This window comes from Theropithecus gelada, chromosome 3 (genome assembly GCF_003255815.1).
Source record: "Theropithecus gelada isolate Dixy chromosome 3, Tgel_1.0, whole genome shotgun sequence".
In the NCBI taxonomy this organism is placed as follows: Eukaryota; Metazoa; Chordata; class Mammalia; order Primates; family Cercopithecidae; genus Theropithecus; species Theropithecus gelada.
Genome location: NC_037670.1, coordinates 56856936 through 56875362, shown reverse-complemented (window position 1 = coordinate 56875362; position 18427 = coordinate 56856936). Strand labels below are relative to the sequence as shown.

The 18427-nt window shown below is 45.6% G+C and overlaps 2 protein-coding genes and 1 pseudogene across 4 annotated transcripts; 2 read left to right on the top strand and 1 right to left on the bottom strand.

Annotated features, from left to right (window-relative positions):
• The first annotated feature begins 2439 nt into the window (after window positions 1–2439).
• NUPR2 (nuclear protein 2, transcriptional regulator) lies at window positions 2440–4155 on the top strand. The gene is made up of 2 exons (XM_025378386.1): window positions 2440–2860; window positions 3942–4155. Exon 1 carries the CDS (start codon window positions 2561–2563, stop codon window positions 2852–2854), a length of 294 nt encoding a protein of 97 aa, XP_025234171.1. The 5' UTR covers window positions 2440–2560; the 3' UTR covers window positions 2855–2860; window positions 3942–4155.
• Window positions 4156–12233: 8078 nt separating this feature from the next.
• On the top strand, window positions 12234–17199 carry CHCHD2 (coiled-coil-helix-coiled-coil-helix domain containing 2). Of its 3 annotated transcripts, none has more exons than XM_025378382.1 (4): window positions 12234–12490; window positions 14076–14325; window positions 15791–15935; window positions 16923–17199. In XM_025378382.1, the coding sequence occupies exons 1-4, from the start codon at window positions 12441–12443 to the stop codon at window positions 16931–16933; spliced, it is 456 nt and encodes a 151-aa protein (XP_025234167.1). In that variant the 5' UTR covers window positions 12234–12440; the 3' UTR covers window positions 16934–17199. The 3 variants fall into 3 exon arrangements, with proteins under 3 accessions (XP_025234167.1, XP_025234166.1, XP_025234168.1); XM_025378381.1 differs by having other exon boundaries at window positions 15791–15939; window positions 16923–17198; XM_025378383.1 differs by having other exon boundaries at window positions 12400–12585; window positions 16923–17044.
• Window positions 17200–18335: 1136 nt separating this feature from the next.
• LOC112621989 lies at window positions 18336–18427 on the bottom strand (annotated as a pseudogene).

Genomic DNA, 18427 nt, shown 5'->3' with positions numbered 1-18427 from the left:
AAAGAAGATAGTAAAAGTGCTTCGCATAATATCGGGCATATAAATACATAATAAATGCTTCCTGACCTCAGGTGATCCTCCCACCTTGGCCTCCCAAAGTGCTGGGATTACAGGCGTGAGCCACCACGCCCAACCAAGAAATTCTTATGTAAAAAGAGGCTGGGCTTAGTGCCTCACAACTATAATCCTAGCACTTTGGGAGGTCAGGGCGGGTGGATCACTTGAGATCAGAAGTTTGAGACCAGCATGGGCAACATGATGAAACCCCATCTCTACTAAAAAAAAAAAAAAAAAAATTATCCAGGTGTGGTGGTGGGCGCCTATAATCCCAGCTTCTCGGGAGGCTGAGGCAGGAGAATCACTTGAACCTAAGAGGCGGGCATTGCAGTGAGCCAAGATGATGCCACTGTACTCCAGCCTGGGCGACAACAGCAATACTCCATCTCAAAAAAAAATAGACTCCATCTCAAACAAAAACAAAACACAAATGTGGTATTGCAATTAAAACAATTACTATGTTAAAGACAGTTTCATAGAAAATAAAAGACCACTCAGATACACTAAGCTGTCTTTTTAGATGGATATAATTATTATTCTTATTTAACAGCTAAAGAAACAGGCTCAGAGAATGTTATTTGATTGGACCGTGTTGCATCTCTGGACAGTGCAGCCGAGATCAGACTTCGTGTGTAACTCCACTAGCCTACCAAGGTGCCTCTCATAAAAGTACGAAATGTAAATTTGGCCTAATATACGAAGTTGCCACGGCAGCACTGGGTCAGTTCTACATACACTACTTCTATGTTCATCAAGGGAAACCTTACAGGAAAGTGAAAATATTTCTAGAAGGTGATTGGACACCAGCACATTTGCTTGTTGCCTTTGGGCTCTTCTTCTAAGGCCAACAGTGACCTGAAATTATTGACTGACTATTCCAGTCAACTGGAGAAAATGGTACCAAGGTCGCCAACATCAGACAAATTCACTTAAGGACCTATCTATGTACTTTGAAAGACAAAACTGCTTGTGAAGGATACTGTATTTCAGCAAAACAGAATCATATTAACAACTAATAACACTGTAAAATGCTGATGGGTTGAATGCTACTTTAGAAAAACATGTTCAAATCTAGGAAAAAATTTCCAACAGAAAACTACGTATCAGTTATCTAGCTAGCTATCTAGAGACATGGTCTCATTCTATTGCTCAGGATGGAGAGCAGTGGGATGATCATAGCTCACTGCAGCCTTGAGTTCCTGGCCTCAAGTGATCCTCCTGCCTCAGCCTCCTAAGTAGCTGGGGCCACAGGTGGACACAGGTACACCTGCCTTTTTTTGTCTGTCTGTTTTGTAGAGACAAGGTTTCACTACATTGCCCAGGCTGGTCTCAAACTCTGGAGTCTCGCTCTGTCGCCCAGGCTGGGATGCAGTGGCGCAACCTCAGCTCACTGCAACCTCTACCTCCCTGGTGTAAGCAATTCTCCCGTCTCAGCTTCCTGAGTAGCTGGGATTACAGGCATGTGCCACCACACACAGCTAATTTTTGCATTTTTTTGTAGAGACCAGGTTTCACCACATGGGCCAGGATGGTCTCGAACTCCTGACCTCAGGTGATCCACCGGCCTTGGCCTCCCAAAGTACCGGGATTACAGGCGTGAGCCACCACACTTTCTTATGTTATTAAATAGCCTAACCCAGGAAGGGTGTGGTGGCTCACAGCTATAATCCCAACAACTCTAAAGGCCAAGGTGAGAAGATCGCTTGAACCCAGGAGTTCGAAACCAGCCTGGGCAACATAGCGAGACCCGTCTCTACAAAAAAATACAAAAATTAGGCCAGGCGTGCACCACTTCCGGCTAATTTTTGTATCATTTGTAGGGACGGGATTTCGTCATGTTGCCCAGGCCGGTCTCGAACTCCTAAGCCCAAGCCATCCATCCTCCCGCCTCGGCCTCTGACAATGCTGGGATTACAGGGCCCAGCCAGCCTCATGTTTTCTTTAAGCAGTCCCTCTCTGTTGCACACTTGGATAGTTTTCTTTTTTATTTTTTTAGACAGAATTTACCTCGGTCTCGCAGACTGCAGTGCTGTGGTGGGATCATAGCTCACTGAAGCCTTGAACCTTGGGGTTCAAGCAGCTGTGGGGCTGAGGTGGGACTTCAGAGATGGGGTCGCCCCGTGTTGCCCAGGCTGCTCTTGATCGCCTGGCCTGAAGGGATCCTCCCGCCTCTGCCGCATGAACATAGTTTCCTTTTTTTGACCAACATAAACCCTGTGCTGAGTTGGAGTTTGTCAACTGCCCTTCTCCAGCAACCTACAGGACCTGACGGGGATGTCCGGGTTACCGGGCTCCACTCCAAGGAAAAGACAGCCCTGCTCTAGGCACTGTACCACCACTGTGACGTCCTCGAAGGTCTGCCTCTATGACGCCGCCGAAGGCACCCCCGCTTCACAAGCGGAGCCCATCGGAACTCGAGGCGGGGCTGCTGGGTCTTCCAGGAGCGCCCAGACACGGGCGCGTGGCCACGGGTGGCCACAGGTGGCCACAGGCGCTGGGCAGGATGGCAGCGGCCGCAGAGCGGGCCCTTCCACGTCTGCAGGCTCTGGCCCGGCAGCCACCACCCATAAGCAATGAGGAGGAGCTTTATGACTGCCTGGACTACTACTACCTGCGCGACTTCCCTGCCTCAGGGGCCGGGCGCAGCAAGGGCCGCACTAGGCGCGAGCAGGCGCTGCGCACCAACCGGCCTGCACCTGGCGGACACGAGCGCAAGGTCCTGCAGAAGCTCCTCAATGGCCAGCGCAAGCGCCGCCAGCGCCAGCTGCAGACCTGGCTGCGCACTCGCCCCACCTAAGCCTGGGTAAGGGCGCCCAACACCTCCCCCAACCAGAGCCCGGGGACCCTGGTAGCGTCCCCCCATCGCGCGACGCTACTCGCCCTAGGCAGAATCGGCTGCCTCTGAGGGAGCTGCATTAGGGAACTGCACCCGCCAGCTTGGCCTCTGACGGCCGTTGCAATAGCATTAAAGCCTTTGGAACTTCGGAGGTGGATAGAAGGGGCTAGGAAATGAAGACAACATCTTTTTAAAAATATAAGCGATTGGGAGGCTGAGGCAGGAGAATGGCGTGAACCCGGGAGGCGGAGCTTGCAGTGAGCCGAGATCGCGCCACTGCACTCCAGCCTGGGCGACTAAGCGAGACTCTGTCTCAAAAAAAAAAAAAAAAAAAAAAAAAAAAAAAATATAAGCGATTGATAGCTGGGTGCGGTGGCTCACGCCTGTAATCCCAACACTTTGGGAAGCCGAGGCGGGCGGATCACGAGGTTAGGGGATCGAGACCATCCTGGCCAACATGATGAAACCCCATCTCTACTAAAATATATATTTAAAAAGCCAGGCATTGTGGCGCGCGCCTGTAGTCCCAGCGACTTGGGATGTTGAGGCACGGGAATCGCTCGAGCCCGGGAGGTGGAGGTTTCAGTGAGCCAAGATTGCGCCACTGCTTTCCAGCCTGGGTGACAGAGGGAGACCCTGTCTTCTCTAAAAAAAAATATGCAAGTAAGAGCTTTTCTTCCGGTGCTCATGCTCAGACTGAAGAAAGTAACTGGGCTGGGCCCAGTGGCTCAGGCCTGTAATACCAGCACTTTGGGAGGCCCAGGCCGGCGGATCGCTTTAGCTCAGGAGTTCCAGACTGGCCTGGTCAACATGGTGAAACCACGTTGCTACAGAAATACAAAAAATTATCTGGGCGTGGTGGTGCGTGCTTGTAGTCCCCTACTTGCATGGCTGAGGCGGCAGGATTGCTTGAATCCAGGCGGTTGAGGCTGCAGTGAGCCATGATTGCCCCACTTCACTCCAGTCTGGGTGACAAAGTGAAACCCTGTGTCAAAATAAGAAAAACAAAAAAAGTAACTGATCGGTGTTTTTGTCTGATTTCCTACAGGATACCGAAGGACCTGTTCAAAGTATTTTCTGTAACTCCAACTGTAACTTGTTTCTGAGGAGGAGAGAATCCATGTTTGGTCAACAGAACTTTTCCCTGTCACTTAAGTTTACTGCTTCCATATCTTTTCCTTACTTGATTGTTAATTAAGTAGTGTCCAAGTGGATTAGCCTTTTGAGGGTTTATTAATTAAAAGAGAGCAGCAAGAATGGCATTTTAACTCTCCTGGTTTTTTTTCAGTTACTATGGTAACTCTTTTCAAGTCCACAAATGATTTGTTCTTATCTGTAAAGAAAAGGTCACAAAGATAAGCAGAGAGAGACCAAAGATAGGAATATGTGTAAGATTTCTACCTAAATGTAGTTTAGGAGTACACTAAGTAGTTCACTCCTGTAATCCCAGCACTTTGGGAGGCCGAGGCAGCCAGATCGCCTGAGGTCAGGAGTTCAAGACCAACCTGGCAAACATGGCAAAACCCCATCTCTACTAAAAATACAAAAATTAGCCGGACGTGGTGGTGGGTGCCTGTATCCCAGCTACTCGGGGGCCTGAGTCAGGAGAATTGTTTGAACCTGGGAGGCCAAGGTTGCAGCGAGCCAAGATCATGCCACTGTGCTACAGCCTGGGCGACAGAGCAAGACTACATCTCAAAAAAAAAAAAAAAAAAAAGATTTCTACCTAAAAATGTCATAGACTACTCTGAAGGTTAATATTTGCATATTATAATGTATATTGCATGGTGTGCCAATCTCAAATAATCAAAAGGGTCAGAATCTAAAGGGAGTTTATTCATGCACAGAGTTTTAGGAGGGCCACCTGGGAAGCACAGATACAGAAGAGTGGAAGTCAGTGGTCCGAGGCTTAGAAGTTTGGGATCACTTACAAAGTTTAGAGAAGCTTAGCCGAATTAAAGCATCTCTCCGTTTAAGGGTTAATACATAGTTAATCTGATTAGTCCAGGGGGTCTTTCTTTCACTCTGTCACCCAGGCTGGAGTGCAGGGGCACCACAGCAGCTCACTACAGCCTCAACCTCTCAGGCTCAAGCCATCCTCCCACCTCAGCATCCCTAGTAGCTGGGACTACAGGCGCGCACCAACACACCCAATTAATTTTTGTATTTTTTGTAGAGACGGGGTTTTGCCACGTTGCCTAGGCCGGTCTCAAACTCCTGGGCTTAAGAGATCCACTTACCTCAGCCTCTCAAAGTGCTGGGATTACAGGCATGAGTGACTGCACCCAGATGAGGTGGTCTTTTTTCCAGGAAAGGTGTGTTTAACCTTTCACACTGAATATGTAAGTCATGGGGTCTTTTGTGCCATCTGGTGTGAGTTAGGTACAGAACAATAAAGGAGGCAGTTAATCTCTAACAAAGATGAGTGATTGGAAGGCGAGGAGGTCTAGTCTCTGCTCTCTCATAGTCATTTACAGTATGAAAATAAGGAAAGAATAAATTATAATTTAAGAACCAGAAGTTACAAACATGCTATGCGACTCAATCAGGGTGTAACTTCCCCCTTGGTGTGATAAATTTATATGGGGTCCTGAAACTTTTTTTTATAGTTGCTAGGTTCTCCACACTATTGATCCCACAACAATTCTTCGAGGTAGATGCTGCTATCCACATTTTTTTTTGTTTTTGTTTTTGAGACAGTGTCTTGCTCTGTCGTCCAAGCTGGAGTGCAATGGCATGATCTTGGCTCACTGCAACCTCTGCTTCCTGGTTTCAAGCAATTCTCCAGACTCAGCCTCCCAAGTGGCTGGGATTACAGATGCCCACAACCATGCCTGGCTAAGTTTTGTATTTTTCATAAAGACCAGGTTTCACCTTGTTGGCCAGGGTGGTCTCAAACTCCTGACCTCAGATGATCTACCCACCTCAGCCTCCCAAAGTGCTGGGATTACAGGCATGAACTACTGTGCCCAGCCCACATTTTAGAAAAGAGATTCTAAGGCACAGAGAGTTCAAGTACCTTTCCAAAGATGACACAGCTAATTAGATAGCAGACCAGGTAGCCTGACCCCACAACTTTTGCCCTTGGCCTCTATACTACTTTGTTGAGCACAGCAGTAAATATTTCATATATAGTTTTATCCAGAATTGTCCTGTTGGTTGTGGTAAACCATGTTTTGTTCTTCTGAGACGGGGGCAAGCTCTGTTACCCAGGCTTCTGGTGTGCAGTGGCACAAGCACCATCCTCAACCTCTTGGGCCCAGACAATCCATTTCCGCCTCCCAAAGCACTGGGATTACAGGAATGAGCCATCATGCCTGGCCTCACACTAAACTTTTACAGGCAATTCACTTCCTTCAAACTATCGATAAGGAAATGATTCTGTTCTGTTTTGTGTTTACGTGTTTTTTGTTTGTTCGTTTGTTTGTAGAGACAGGGTCTTGCTCTGTTGCCCAGGCTGGAGTGTGGTGGTGCAATCATGGCTCACTTCAGCCTCGACCTCCCAGGCTCAAGCAATCCTTCCGCCTCAGCATGCCAAGTAGTTGGGACTACAAGTGCATGCTACCATGCTTGGCTAACTTTTGTATTTTTTGTAGAGACAGGTTTTCACCATGTTGCCCAGGCTGGTCTTAAACTCCTGGGCTCAGCCATCCTCCACCCTCAGCCTCCCAAAGTACTAGGATTACAGGCATGAGCCACTGTGCCTGGCTGATGCTGTTCTTTTCAACTGCATTTGTTGGTTTTTTATGTTTGGGTTTTTCTTTGTTTTTTTTGTTGGTTTTTTTTTTTTTTTTGAGATGGGGTCTCACTCTGTCTCCCAGGCTGGAGTGCAGTAGTGCAATCTCTGCTCACAGCAGGCTGGTCTCAAACTCCTGACCTCAGATGATTTTCCCGCCTCTATACCCCAAAGTGCTGGGATTACAAGTGTGATCAACTGCACCTGGTGATTTTGCTCATTTAGATACTAGAACTTTTTAATTTAAAAAAATGAGCTGGAGTGCAGTGGCATGATCTCGGCTCACTGCAACCTCTGCCTATCGGGTTCAAGTGATTCTCCTGCCTCAGCCTCTCAAGTAGCTGGGACTACAGGCACGTGCCACCACACCCAGGTAATTTTTGTATTTTTAGTAGAGATGGGGTTTCACCATGTTGGCCAGTATAATCTTGATCTCTTGAACTTGTGATATGCCCGCCTCGGCCTCCCAAAGTGCTAGGATTACAGGCATGAGCCACCGCCCCTGGCCAAAAACACATTTTTTTTTAGACAGTCTCACTCTGTCCTGCAGGCTAGAGTACAGTTGCACAGTCACAGCTCACTGCAACCTCAACTTCCTGGATTCAAGTGATTCTCCCATCATAGTCTCCCAAGTATCTGAGACCACAGGTACACGCCACCATACCCAGCTAATTTTTTTGTATTTTGTAGAGGAGGGTTTTTGCCATGTTGCCCAGGCTGGTCTCAAACTCCTGGGCTCAAGCGATCTTCCAGACTCAGCTTCCCAAAGTGCTGGGATTACAGGCATGAGACACTGTGCCGGGCCTTTTTAATTAAATTTAAATTATAAATGTGGTCACTGTAGGAAATATGTGTATTACTTATCTACTGCTATGTAACAAACTACTCTAAACCTAGTGACTTAAAATAAATACTTAGGGCCGGGCCCAGTGGCTCATGCCTGTAATCCCAACACTTTGGGAAGCTGAGGTGGGCAGATCACTTGAGTCCAGGAGTTCAAGACCAGGCTGGGCAACAGCGTGAGACTCCATCTCTACAGAAAATGCAAAAATTAGCCAGGTGTGGTGGTGCACACCTGTGGTCCCAGCTACTCAGGAGGCTGAGTCAGGAGAATCACTTAACCCCGGGAGGCAGAGGTTGCAGTGAGCCAAGATCACACCACTGTACTCCAGCCTGGGTGACAGAGTGAGACTCTGTCTCAAAAATAAACAAATGTAAAAAAAGACTTAGGATCTCCATTTCTGTGGGTCAGAAATTATGGAGTGGCATAGCTGGGTCATTTGGTCTCAGGGTGTCTCATGACATTGCAGTCAAGCTGTCTACTGAGACTGCAGTCACCTAAAGCCTGTTTCCAAGGTGGCTCACTTATGTGACTGCTGACCTGAGGGCTCAGTTTCTGTCACATGAGCCTCTCTACAGGCTGCTTAGCTGTCATGGTGTGACAGCTGGCTTTCCCAAGTGAGTAATCAAACAGTGAACAAGGAGGAAGCCACAGTACCTTTTATGATGTAGTTTGCAAAGTTGCAAACCATCACTTTTGCTTTTAGTATCTGTCAGAAGGGAATTAGGCAACCCAGCCCACACTCAAGGGGACAGGGACTGGGCTCCACCTTTTGAAGAGAGTATCAAATAATTTGTGGACATATTTTAAACTACCATGCTATGTTTAATTATTGCAAGTATGGTCACTGTAGAAAAACTGGAAAATAGGGACAAGCAAAAAAAAAAAAATCACTTATAATTCCATGACTCAATGGATAACATTATTAGTTGGGTATATATAATTCCAATATTCAAAATATATATTTACTTTCTCAAAATATAAATACACTGTGTACTATCATGTAATCTGCTCTTTCACGCAATGTATGTATTGTAAAAATTCCTTTCATGTCCAATATTCTTTCCTAATTTTTTTTTTTTTTTTCCTTGAGACGGAGTTTCCTTCTTGTCACCCAGGCTGAAGTGCAATGGTGCAGTCTCAGCTTACTGCAACCTCTACCTCCTAGGTTCAAGCAATTCTCCTGCCTTAGCCTCCCAAGTAGCTGGGATTACAAGCATGAGCCACCACACCCAGCTAATTTTTTGTATTTTTAGTAGAGATGGGGTTTCACCATGTTGGCCAGGCTAATCTCAAACTCCTGACCTCAAGTGGTCTGCCCACCTTGGCTCCCCAAAGGGCTGGGATTACAGATTTGAGCCACTGTGCCCAGCCCCTCATAACATTTTTTCATGGCTGCATACATTTCATCATATGTATATATCGTAACTTACTTAACGAATTCTATTATAGGACACTTAGGTTGTTTACAAGTTTTCCCTGTTTTATACATTTTGTTAAATGAACATCCCTACAACACATTTATTGGTACAATCATGACAGTTTCTTAAATTGCTAGAAGTAAAATTTCTGGAACACAGTTTGCATAATTTTAAAACTTCAAATGCCTGTTACCTAATTTGAGCAGAAGGTTTACTACAATATTCAAGAGTCCATTCAGCCAATGTCATATCTATGATAACACCTGCAAAAGTTCAAATATTGGTAACTATAAGTAAATTTGTTGAGAGTGACTGAAATCACCATGGAATGAGAAGTTGCTATAGAAATTTTACTAAAGAGTGAACTGGCCAGGCGCAGTGGCTCACACTTGTAATTCTAGCACTTTGGGAGGCCGCGGCAGGTGGATCACTTGAGGTCAGGAGTTTGAGACCAGCCTAACCAACATGGTGAAACCCCATCTCTACTAAAAATACAAAATTAGTCGGGTATGCTGGTGCACACCTGTAATCCCAGCTACTTGGGAGGCTGAGGCAGGAGAATTGCTTGAACCTGTGAGGCAGAGGTTGTAGCAAGCCAAGATCGCACCTGGGCAACAAGAGCGAAACTCCATCTCAAAAAAACAGAGTGAACTTCACACATCTGTCTCAGCAAACTATAAATGATATGTAGCAGAATTCTGGTATTTTCAATTCTGAGTTTTTTGTTCTTTGTTTTAATTAACTTTTTCTTAATTTGTTTTCTGGATAGAATACATTAACTGCTTCAAAATCCAAAAGCTACTGAATGCCCCTACCCCCACCACAGACACCCAGTCCCACTGCCTAAAGGCAACCAGTGTTATCAACTTCAGATATTTTATGCATATACAATATGATCTTTTTGTTTGTTTTACACAAATAATAGCACACTGTACTCAATTCTGTCCCTTGCTTTTTTATCACTTGTAGTTTATTTTGGAAATCATTTCATATTAATATACAGAGAAGATTCCTCATTCTTTTTTTATAGTTGCCTATTATGTGAATATGCCTTTTTTTTTTTTTTTTGAGATGGAGTCTCACTGTCGCCCAGGCTGGAGTGCAGTGGTGCAATCTTGGCTCACTGCAACCTCTGCCTCCCAGGATCATGCCATTTTCCTGCCTCAGCCTCCCAAGTAGCTGGGACTACAGGCACGTGCCCCCGCGCCTGGCTAATTTTTGTATTTTTACTAGAGACAGGTTTCACCATGTTAGCCAGGATGGTCTTGATCTGGTGACCTTGTGATCTGCCTGCCTCGGCCTCCCAAAGAGCTAAGATGACAGGCGTGAGCCACCGCACCCGGCCTGCCATTATTTTTTTAACCAATTTTCTATTGGCAGGAATTTGGGTTTTCTCCAATCCCTTACCAACACAAAATAACCTTGTATGAACATCTAATATTCTTTCAATTTAGGAATGAATGACTTAGCCACGTTTGAGTAAAATGGTGTCTGTTCTGGTCTGGATTCCTTTCTGTCTTGAATTGTCCAAAGTTCTCCTCACTCTAAACTCTTCTTGTGCCAGGATGTATCCTATGTAAGACTCATTTTCTTCATCTCTGCTTATGAATTATCTAAAAGCAAGTAAAAAGTCATATTATTTGTAAAGCATTCATTCCTTTAAGAAGTTATGTAATAATAAAGCTTTGTTTTTTACAAAAGGTTTTTGTATTATTCGCCCTTTTTTTGTTCGAACGATCTTTTAATTTTTTTTATTTCAATAGTTTTGGGGGAACAGGTGGTGTTTGGTTACATAGAAAAGTTATTTAGTGGTGATTTCTGAGGTTTTGATACACCCATCACCCGAGCAGTGTACACCGCACTGAACAGTGTAGTCTTTTATCCCTTATCCCCCTAGCACATCCCTCCATATCCCCAGAGCCCATTATATCATTCTTTTGCCTTTGCATCCTCATAGCTTAGCTCCCACATTATTCACCCTTTAGTTTCAAGTACATTCTGCCGTTGCTGGGACATGGGAAGGCTGTTTTAAAACTCCACTTCCTCTGGTGGAAGGGAGAAATTTCTGATTGACATCAAGCAGAAATGGGGGTTCCATCTCTGCTTCCTCTCCTCAATAAACCTCACTGCCAACTGCAAGGGACTTTCTCATGAGCCCATTATGAAATGCCACTAGTCAAATTTCCCCTTACTTTAGCGATGCTTAATGTAACTGTTGAAAGCATTTCAGGCTGGGCCTGGTGGCTCATGCCTGTAATCCTAGCACTTGGAGGCCGAGGTGGGTGGATCACCTGAGATCAAGAGCTCGAGACCAGCCTGACCAACATGGTGAAACCCCGTTTCCACTAAAATAAAAAATTAGCCAGGGGTGTTGACGTGCGCCTATAATTCCAACTACTCCGAAGGCTGAGGCAGAATCGCTTGAATCCGGGAGGCGGAGGCTGCAGTGAGTCGAGAACGCGCCACTGCACTCCAGCCTGGGAGACAGAGGGAGACTACATTTCAAAAAAAAAAAAAAAAAAAAAAAGCATTTCACACCAAGTATCACTAAAGCACAGATCCTTGGGGCCTTTGCAATTGCTGTTCTCTCTTCCTGTAACGTTCTTATCCTTCATAAACACATGGCTTGCTTCCCCCAACCTCTTCAAGACCTCGGTTCAAATGACCCCCGCCTTGCATAACCTCTTAATTTCCAGTCTCCTTCCTCGCTTTTCATGTCACCACCACCTGATTTACATAGGTGTTTGTGTCTCCCTCCGTGAAACTTAACTTCGTGAAGGTAGAATCTTACCTGATTTGGTGAAGTATCTCCAGAACCTAGCTAGCCACTCAGTAAATTTTTGTTGAATTTACCAGTGTATGGTTACTATCCCAATTCTGGACGCAAATTCTGTAATACATACGAAAAGGAACTGAAAATAAATAGTAATACATAAATGTAAAACATTATTGCTGCCTGAATTTAACTTTTGCTGACTGGATCCACAGACAAGAAATACCAAATAGAACTAACTCAACTCTCGATTCTTGGCGAAAACGATTTCTTTCATTCAGTTCATACTACGCGTCCACACTGTGCCTCCAAAAATATTTGCCCTTATAACTGAATGCTCACAAAAGCTAAGCAATCGGCCCAAGGTCCCCTGGCAATCCAGCCAGAGATGTGAGGCCCTCTTAAGGTTGGATTTAATACAAATGTTTGAAGGAAGCAGCGATGGTTCAGCTGCGCTAGGAAGCAAAATGCTAAGCGGTCTGATGCGAGGACCGGAGGACAAGGTTTACGGACCAACCACAGGAACTTCCAGGTTTTAAAGATCTTGGCGCCAAGTTCATGACGTCCGTCGCGAAGGACGAGGCGTCCCCGTGACGTCCTCCTCTTCCAGTGACCTTCAGGCTGCGGAGACGTCGGAGAACGGAAGTCCTCTGCCTGTGTGCTGGTTGGCTGCGCATTAAGGCCAGCTCCGCCTCCCGTCTTCCGGTATTCTCAGAAGTCGCTTAGCTCTTCGCGGGTTGTTAGAGGTCCCGAGGCCGAGCCGTCGAGTACCTAGGATGCCGCGTGGAAGCCGAAGCCGCACCTCCCGCATGGCCCCTCCGGCCAGGTGAGACCATCGCGGGGTTTGAGACCAAAGCGTGGCCGTCAGGACCCTACTGGGGCAATGACGCAGAGGGAGGCCACGGGCGGGGGCGAACCAAGGCCGGCTGCGGCGTGGGCTCGCCTCGGCCAGGCGGGGGTAGATGGAGCGTAAAACGTGTGTTAAGGGAGTGTGGGGAGGGAATTCACTTACAGAAAAAGCTTCCTATCCAAACAACGGGAAAGGCATAACGTTATGGCCAGGTGCTAGGAAGGCATAACCTTTGACCTAGCCTGATTTGGGGGAAAAGAACACCCAAGGAAATGATCCGGAAATGGTCAGAGGGAGCGTGATACATATGGAGATTTTTAAATACATGCAGGACATAATTAGTCTTTTGTTATTTAAGAAGGGGGTCTCAAAATTGTTGAAAGCATCTGAACGTTGAACAGATGAGGAATAGTTGAAGTTGCTTTTGGTATAATAGTTCAGACGAGTCACTTTCGCCAGTCTTGTTTTCTAATGTGTAAAATGAAGGAATTGGACTAGATTATTTCCCCAGTTGACCATCTTTAGGTCTTAATTAGAATATTTATTTATATTTTGAGTCAGAGGCTAACTCTAACTCAGGCTGTAGTGAGTGACGTAATCATGGCTAACTGCAGCCTTGACTTCCTGGGCTCAAGCTATTCTCTCACCTCAGCCTCCAGAGTAGCTGGAACTACAGGCGTGCGCCACCTGTGCACCACACCTGGCGACTTTATTCTATTTTATATTTTAGTAGAGACAGGGTCTCATTATGTGGCTCTGGCTGGTCTCAAAGTCCTGGCCTCAAATGATCCTTTCGCCTCCACTTCCCTAATCACTGGGATTACAGACAAGGGCCACCACTCCCCAGCCTGTTTTTAGTTACTCGATCCCTCAATAAAATGTAAACTCCATGAATGCAGAGATTTTTGTCTGTTGTTCACAGTTTTATTACCAGCGCCTTGTAGTTAACCTAATACTTGAATGAATGAATTCTGTAAGAATCTTTCTAACTTTTAATAGTCTATATTTCTTATGACATATTGGATATGTCTTTAAAGATACTGTGGGCTATGTGAATACATGGAAATGGTTGCAAAAAAGCAGGAAAAACTAGTTTGTCCTAGGCTATTACTCTTACAAGAAAAGATTAAAGTGGCCGGGGGTGGTGGCTCACGCCTGTAATCCCAACACTTCCGGAGGCCCAGGCAGGTGGATCACTTGAGGTCAGGAGTTTGAGACCAGCCTGGCTAACATGGTAAAACTCCATCTCTACTAAAAATACAAAAAATTAGCCGGACGTGGTGGCGGGTGCCTGTATCCCAGCTACTTGGAAGGCTGAGGCAAGAGAATCGCTTGAGTCTGGGAGGCAGAGGTTGCAATGAGCTGAGATTGAGCCATTGCACTCCAGCCTGGGAAACAAGAGCGAAGCTCTGTCTCCAAAAAAAAAAAAAAAATTGAAGCGATAAAATGATGTAAATAATTTGAAATGAAAATCTTGAGGTCCATTTTAATATGTAAGTTGACAATTTCCAAAACTGGTTGGAATTGGGAATTTGATATGTTTTGTTATTTTCTTTCATAGCCGGGCACCTCAGATGAGAGCTGCACCCAGGCCGGCACCTGTCGCTCAGCCACCAGCAGCGGCACCCCCATCTGCAGTTGGCTCTTCTGCTGCTGCACCCCGGCAGCCAGGTCTGATGGCCCAGATGGCAACCACTGCAGCTGGCGTGGCTGTGGGCTCTGCTGTGGGACACACACTGGGTCATGCCATTACTGGGGGCTTCAGTGGAGGAAGTAATGCTGAGCCTGCGAGTCCTGACATCACTTACCAGGTGGGAATTTAGGCAGCATTTCCCTTCCGTGGGTGGATTTTATGAGAAAACCCAGATGTTTGTAAGTTCCTTATGTGTAGGACTTGTCTTTGATTTTAGAACCCACTGTGCTGTTAATAGACAATGGGTTTTAAAGCCACATTTGGTCGTTGAGTTATTGCCTTAGGCCAGCACCAACAAGTACTGTACAAATTGTACTACTTCCCAAGGAGTAGACTTGTAACAGTCCAGTTGACTCACTGTAAAAACAACCACTTTTCCCTTTGAATATTTCATCCCAGAGACACTTCTTACTAACCCTGTCTTGATCTTAGTTAACGAATCAAAAATCTTGCGTAGTTCTGTGCTCTTTTACCTGATATTTGCCATTACCCATCTTTCTGATGTGTATGGGTTTTCTAGTCTAATGAGCATAGGTGTATATGCTCTTGTATTTCTGGTGTGCTTGAAACTGCTCCATCCATTTTTCTATAATACTGCCATTTTTCCTCCCTGAAGCTTCACAAGATAACGCATCTTTATGAATCTTTCAAGTTATAACTGGAATTTTGTTAAAGCTGTTGGCTCTCTGCTTTTAAATATTTTCACTTTTGACTGGGCACAGAGACTTATGCCTATAATCCCAGCACATTGGGAGGCTGAAGTGAGGGGATTGCTTGAGCCCAGAAGTTTGAGACCAGGTTAGGCAACATAGCGCAACCCTATCTTTACTAAAAATATTTATTTAATTTTTTCTTTTTTGGAGGTGGAGTCGTGCTCTGTCACCCAGGCTCCACCTCCCGGGTTCAAGCGATTCTCCTGCCTCAGCCTCCCGAGTAGCTGGATTACATTTTTGTATTTTTAGTTGAGACGGAGTTTCACCATATGGGCCAGGCTGGTCTCGAACTCGTGACCTCAAGTGATTCACCCTCCTCGGCCTCGCCTCCCAAAGTGTTGGAATTACAGGTGTGAGCCACCACGTTCGGCCTAAAATATTTTTTAAGTAAATGAAGATTTAAATGTTTTCACTTTCCGGCCGGGCGCGGTGGCTCAAGCCTGTAATCCCAGCACTTTGGGAGGCCAAGATGGGCGGATCACGAGGTCACAAGATCAAGACCAGGCTAACATGGTGAAACCCCGTCTCTACTAAAAAATACAAAAAACTAGCCGAGCGAGGTGGCAGGCGCCTGTAGTCCCAACTACTTGGGAGGCTGAGGCAGGAGAATGGCGTGAACCCGGGAGGCGGAGCTTGCAGTGAGCCGAGATCGGGCCACTGCACTCCAGCCTGGGCGACAGAGCGAGACTCCGTCTCAAAAAAAATAAAAAAATAAATGTTTTCACTTTCCATGTTAATAGATGGAAACTTTAATTTGCATCTGGTGCTAGTTCCATTTTCCATTAACCTCAAAGTGGATGGATACTCTTCATTGTCTAGGTGTACGTATGATTTTCTTTCTCAGCAATGTTGAATGTTTTGCCTTCACAGGAGCCACAGGGAACCCAGCCGGCACAGCAGCAGCAGCCTTGCTTCTATGAGATCAAACAGTTTCTGGAGTGTGCCCAGAACCAGGGTGACATCAAGCTCTGTGAGGGTTTCAATGAGGTGCTGAAACAGTGCCGACTTGCAAACGGTAGGTGATTTGTCCAATTTACATCTGCTTAATTCACAGTGAAATTCCTGGATCCTGTAAAACTTAGGGGAATCTATGTTTAATGAATTAATAAATTAGACAAGACTTTGTTGAAATTTCTCTAGAATTAACTCCTAACAACTGGGCCAGAGGTTTCTAGTCATTTTTGTTAGTCATTTTCTGAGTTTTCTTCTTCCTTTAGAAGGTATAGGCCAGGCGCAGTGGCTCACACTTGTAATCCCAGCACTTTGGGAAGCCAAGACGGGTGGATCACCTGATGTCGGGAGTTTGAGACTAGCCTCGCCAACATGGCAAAACCCTGTCTGTACTAAATATACAAAAATTAGCTGGGTGTGGTGGCAGGTACCTGTAATCCCAGCTACTCAGGAGGCTGAGGCAGGAGAATCCCTTAAACCCAGGAGGCAGAGGTTGCAGTGAGCCAAGATCCCGCCACTGCACTCCAGCCTGGGCAACAGTACGAGACTCCGTCTCAAATTTAAAAGAAAAAAAAGAAGAAGGTATAAATCAGTATGCCAGATCTTACTGTGATTACTGGATATGAGTGACTTCCTATCTTTAAGGCCGTGGATATAAAATTAGATTCTGTTGTCACCAGAATCCGGGAATAGACGAAAAGACTCATACCTGGTATCTGTACCTCATTGAGTGAAAGGAGTTAATTAAGTTCCTCAGGGGAACTCTTGATATTGAGGGTGTGTTGTTAGTCGTAGGATGCCTTCAGTAGCTTACAAACAAAACCATAAACTTGGTGGAAACTCTGGAAGGTCAAGGTGGGAGGATTGCTTGAGTCTAGGAGTTCGAGACCAGCCTAGGCAACATAGCAAGACATCATCTCTATTTTTTATCCAAAAAAAAAAAAAGGCCATAGCCTTGACCTTTTGTCGCTGCTTTCATAATTTGGAAGTCTTCTGTTTTGTTGAGTATATGAAGCCAGCACTCTTCTAACTTAATCTTTTCTGTTTGCAGGATTGGCCTAATCAAGAAGTTCAACCTGGAGAGATGGAAAATCAGCTCTCATACCTTAAGTTAATTTAGTGTAAAAATAGAATTGATAGTGAAGGTATAAAGTGTAACCATAACCTCTCCTGTCATTCCTAGCTTCCTTGCTTCAGAACTGAAATGGAAGGGGGTGTGTTCCTACTCTGTAGAATTTGGGACTGGGCAAAATGTGTTACCTCCTTAAACTAGCTGTTATGATTTTATTCTTTGTGAGTTAATTAGAATAAAGTCATTTTCTTCCAAGATATGGTTCATTTAGTCTATTGTCTCTAGTTATGAAATTAGCATCCTCAGCCAGGCGCGGTGGCTCACACCTGTAATTCTAGCACTTTGGGAGGCCAAGATAGGGGATCATGAGGTCAGGAGATCGAGACCATCCTGGCTAACACGGTGAAACCCCGTCCCTACTAAAAATACAAGAAATTAACCAGGCATGGTGGCAGGCACCTGTAGTCCCAGCTACTCTGGAGGCTGAGGCAGGAGAATAGCGTGAACCCAAGAGGTGGAACTTGCAGTGAGCCAAGATCGCGCCACTGCACTCCAGCCTGGGCAATAGAGCGAGACTCCGTCTCAAAAAAAAAAAAAAAGAAATTAGCATCCTCCCAGATCTGACAGCTCCCTGAGGGGTTATATAAGGAGTAACTCACTCACAAACGTGTCCGCAATTCAAAGGTTCCAGGTGCTGTGGGTCTGGAATTAAGTAAGCTGAGCAGTAGTAGGAAACTGCTTAAAATACTGTTTTAAGCCAGGCGTGCTGGCAGATGCCTGTAACCCCAGCTACTTGGGAGGCTGAGGCTGGAGAATCGCTTGAATTCGGGAGGCGGAGGTTGGAGTGAACCGAGACCATGCCACTGCACTCCAGCCCGTGTGGCAGAGCAAGACTCTGTCTCAAGAAAAAAAAATTACATTGTTTTAATCAGGTGAATGATAAAGGAAACAGGACTAGGTCTATTTGGGGTCGGTTCCCTGTGGCCAGGTCAGCCCTGCATGTCACTATTCCTCTACTGTTTCCAAGCAAGCTTGTGCAACCCACCTTTTGTTCTGTTTTCTTTTGCTTTAGGCTTTTAGCAGCCTGGAGTCATGGTTCTTAGTTTCTGTCTCTAGTGATAAGTGGAAAAGAGGGATGAGGAAGGGACTTTACTGGCCCTAACCATAAACTGTAACTAAACCAGTGACTATATTCTCTCCCTTCTCCCTTGGACGCCCAGATTGAAGATAAAAAAGCATTCTTAATATGTGCAGTTCCCCTGAAGGTGCATTTCCTCTGCTTAAGGTGTTGTAGCCTCCTCCTCTTAAAACACTCAGGCTGCCATCCCCCACTCCGTGCTAGGGAAGAACTTTAAGGGGATGGAATTCAGTTTGGAGTAGGCCACTTTTTCATGTCAGATGGGTAATGTGTCAATGTAACCAGTTTTGAGGGAGGCACACTTCATCTATGAGCGTGAAAACCCAGTCATCAACTACAAAAGGAT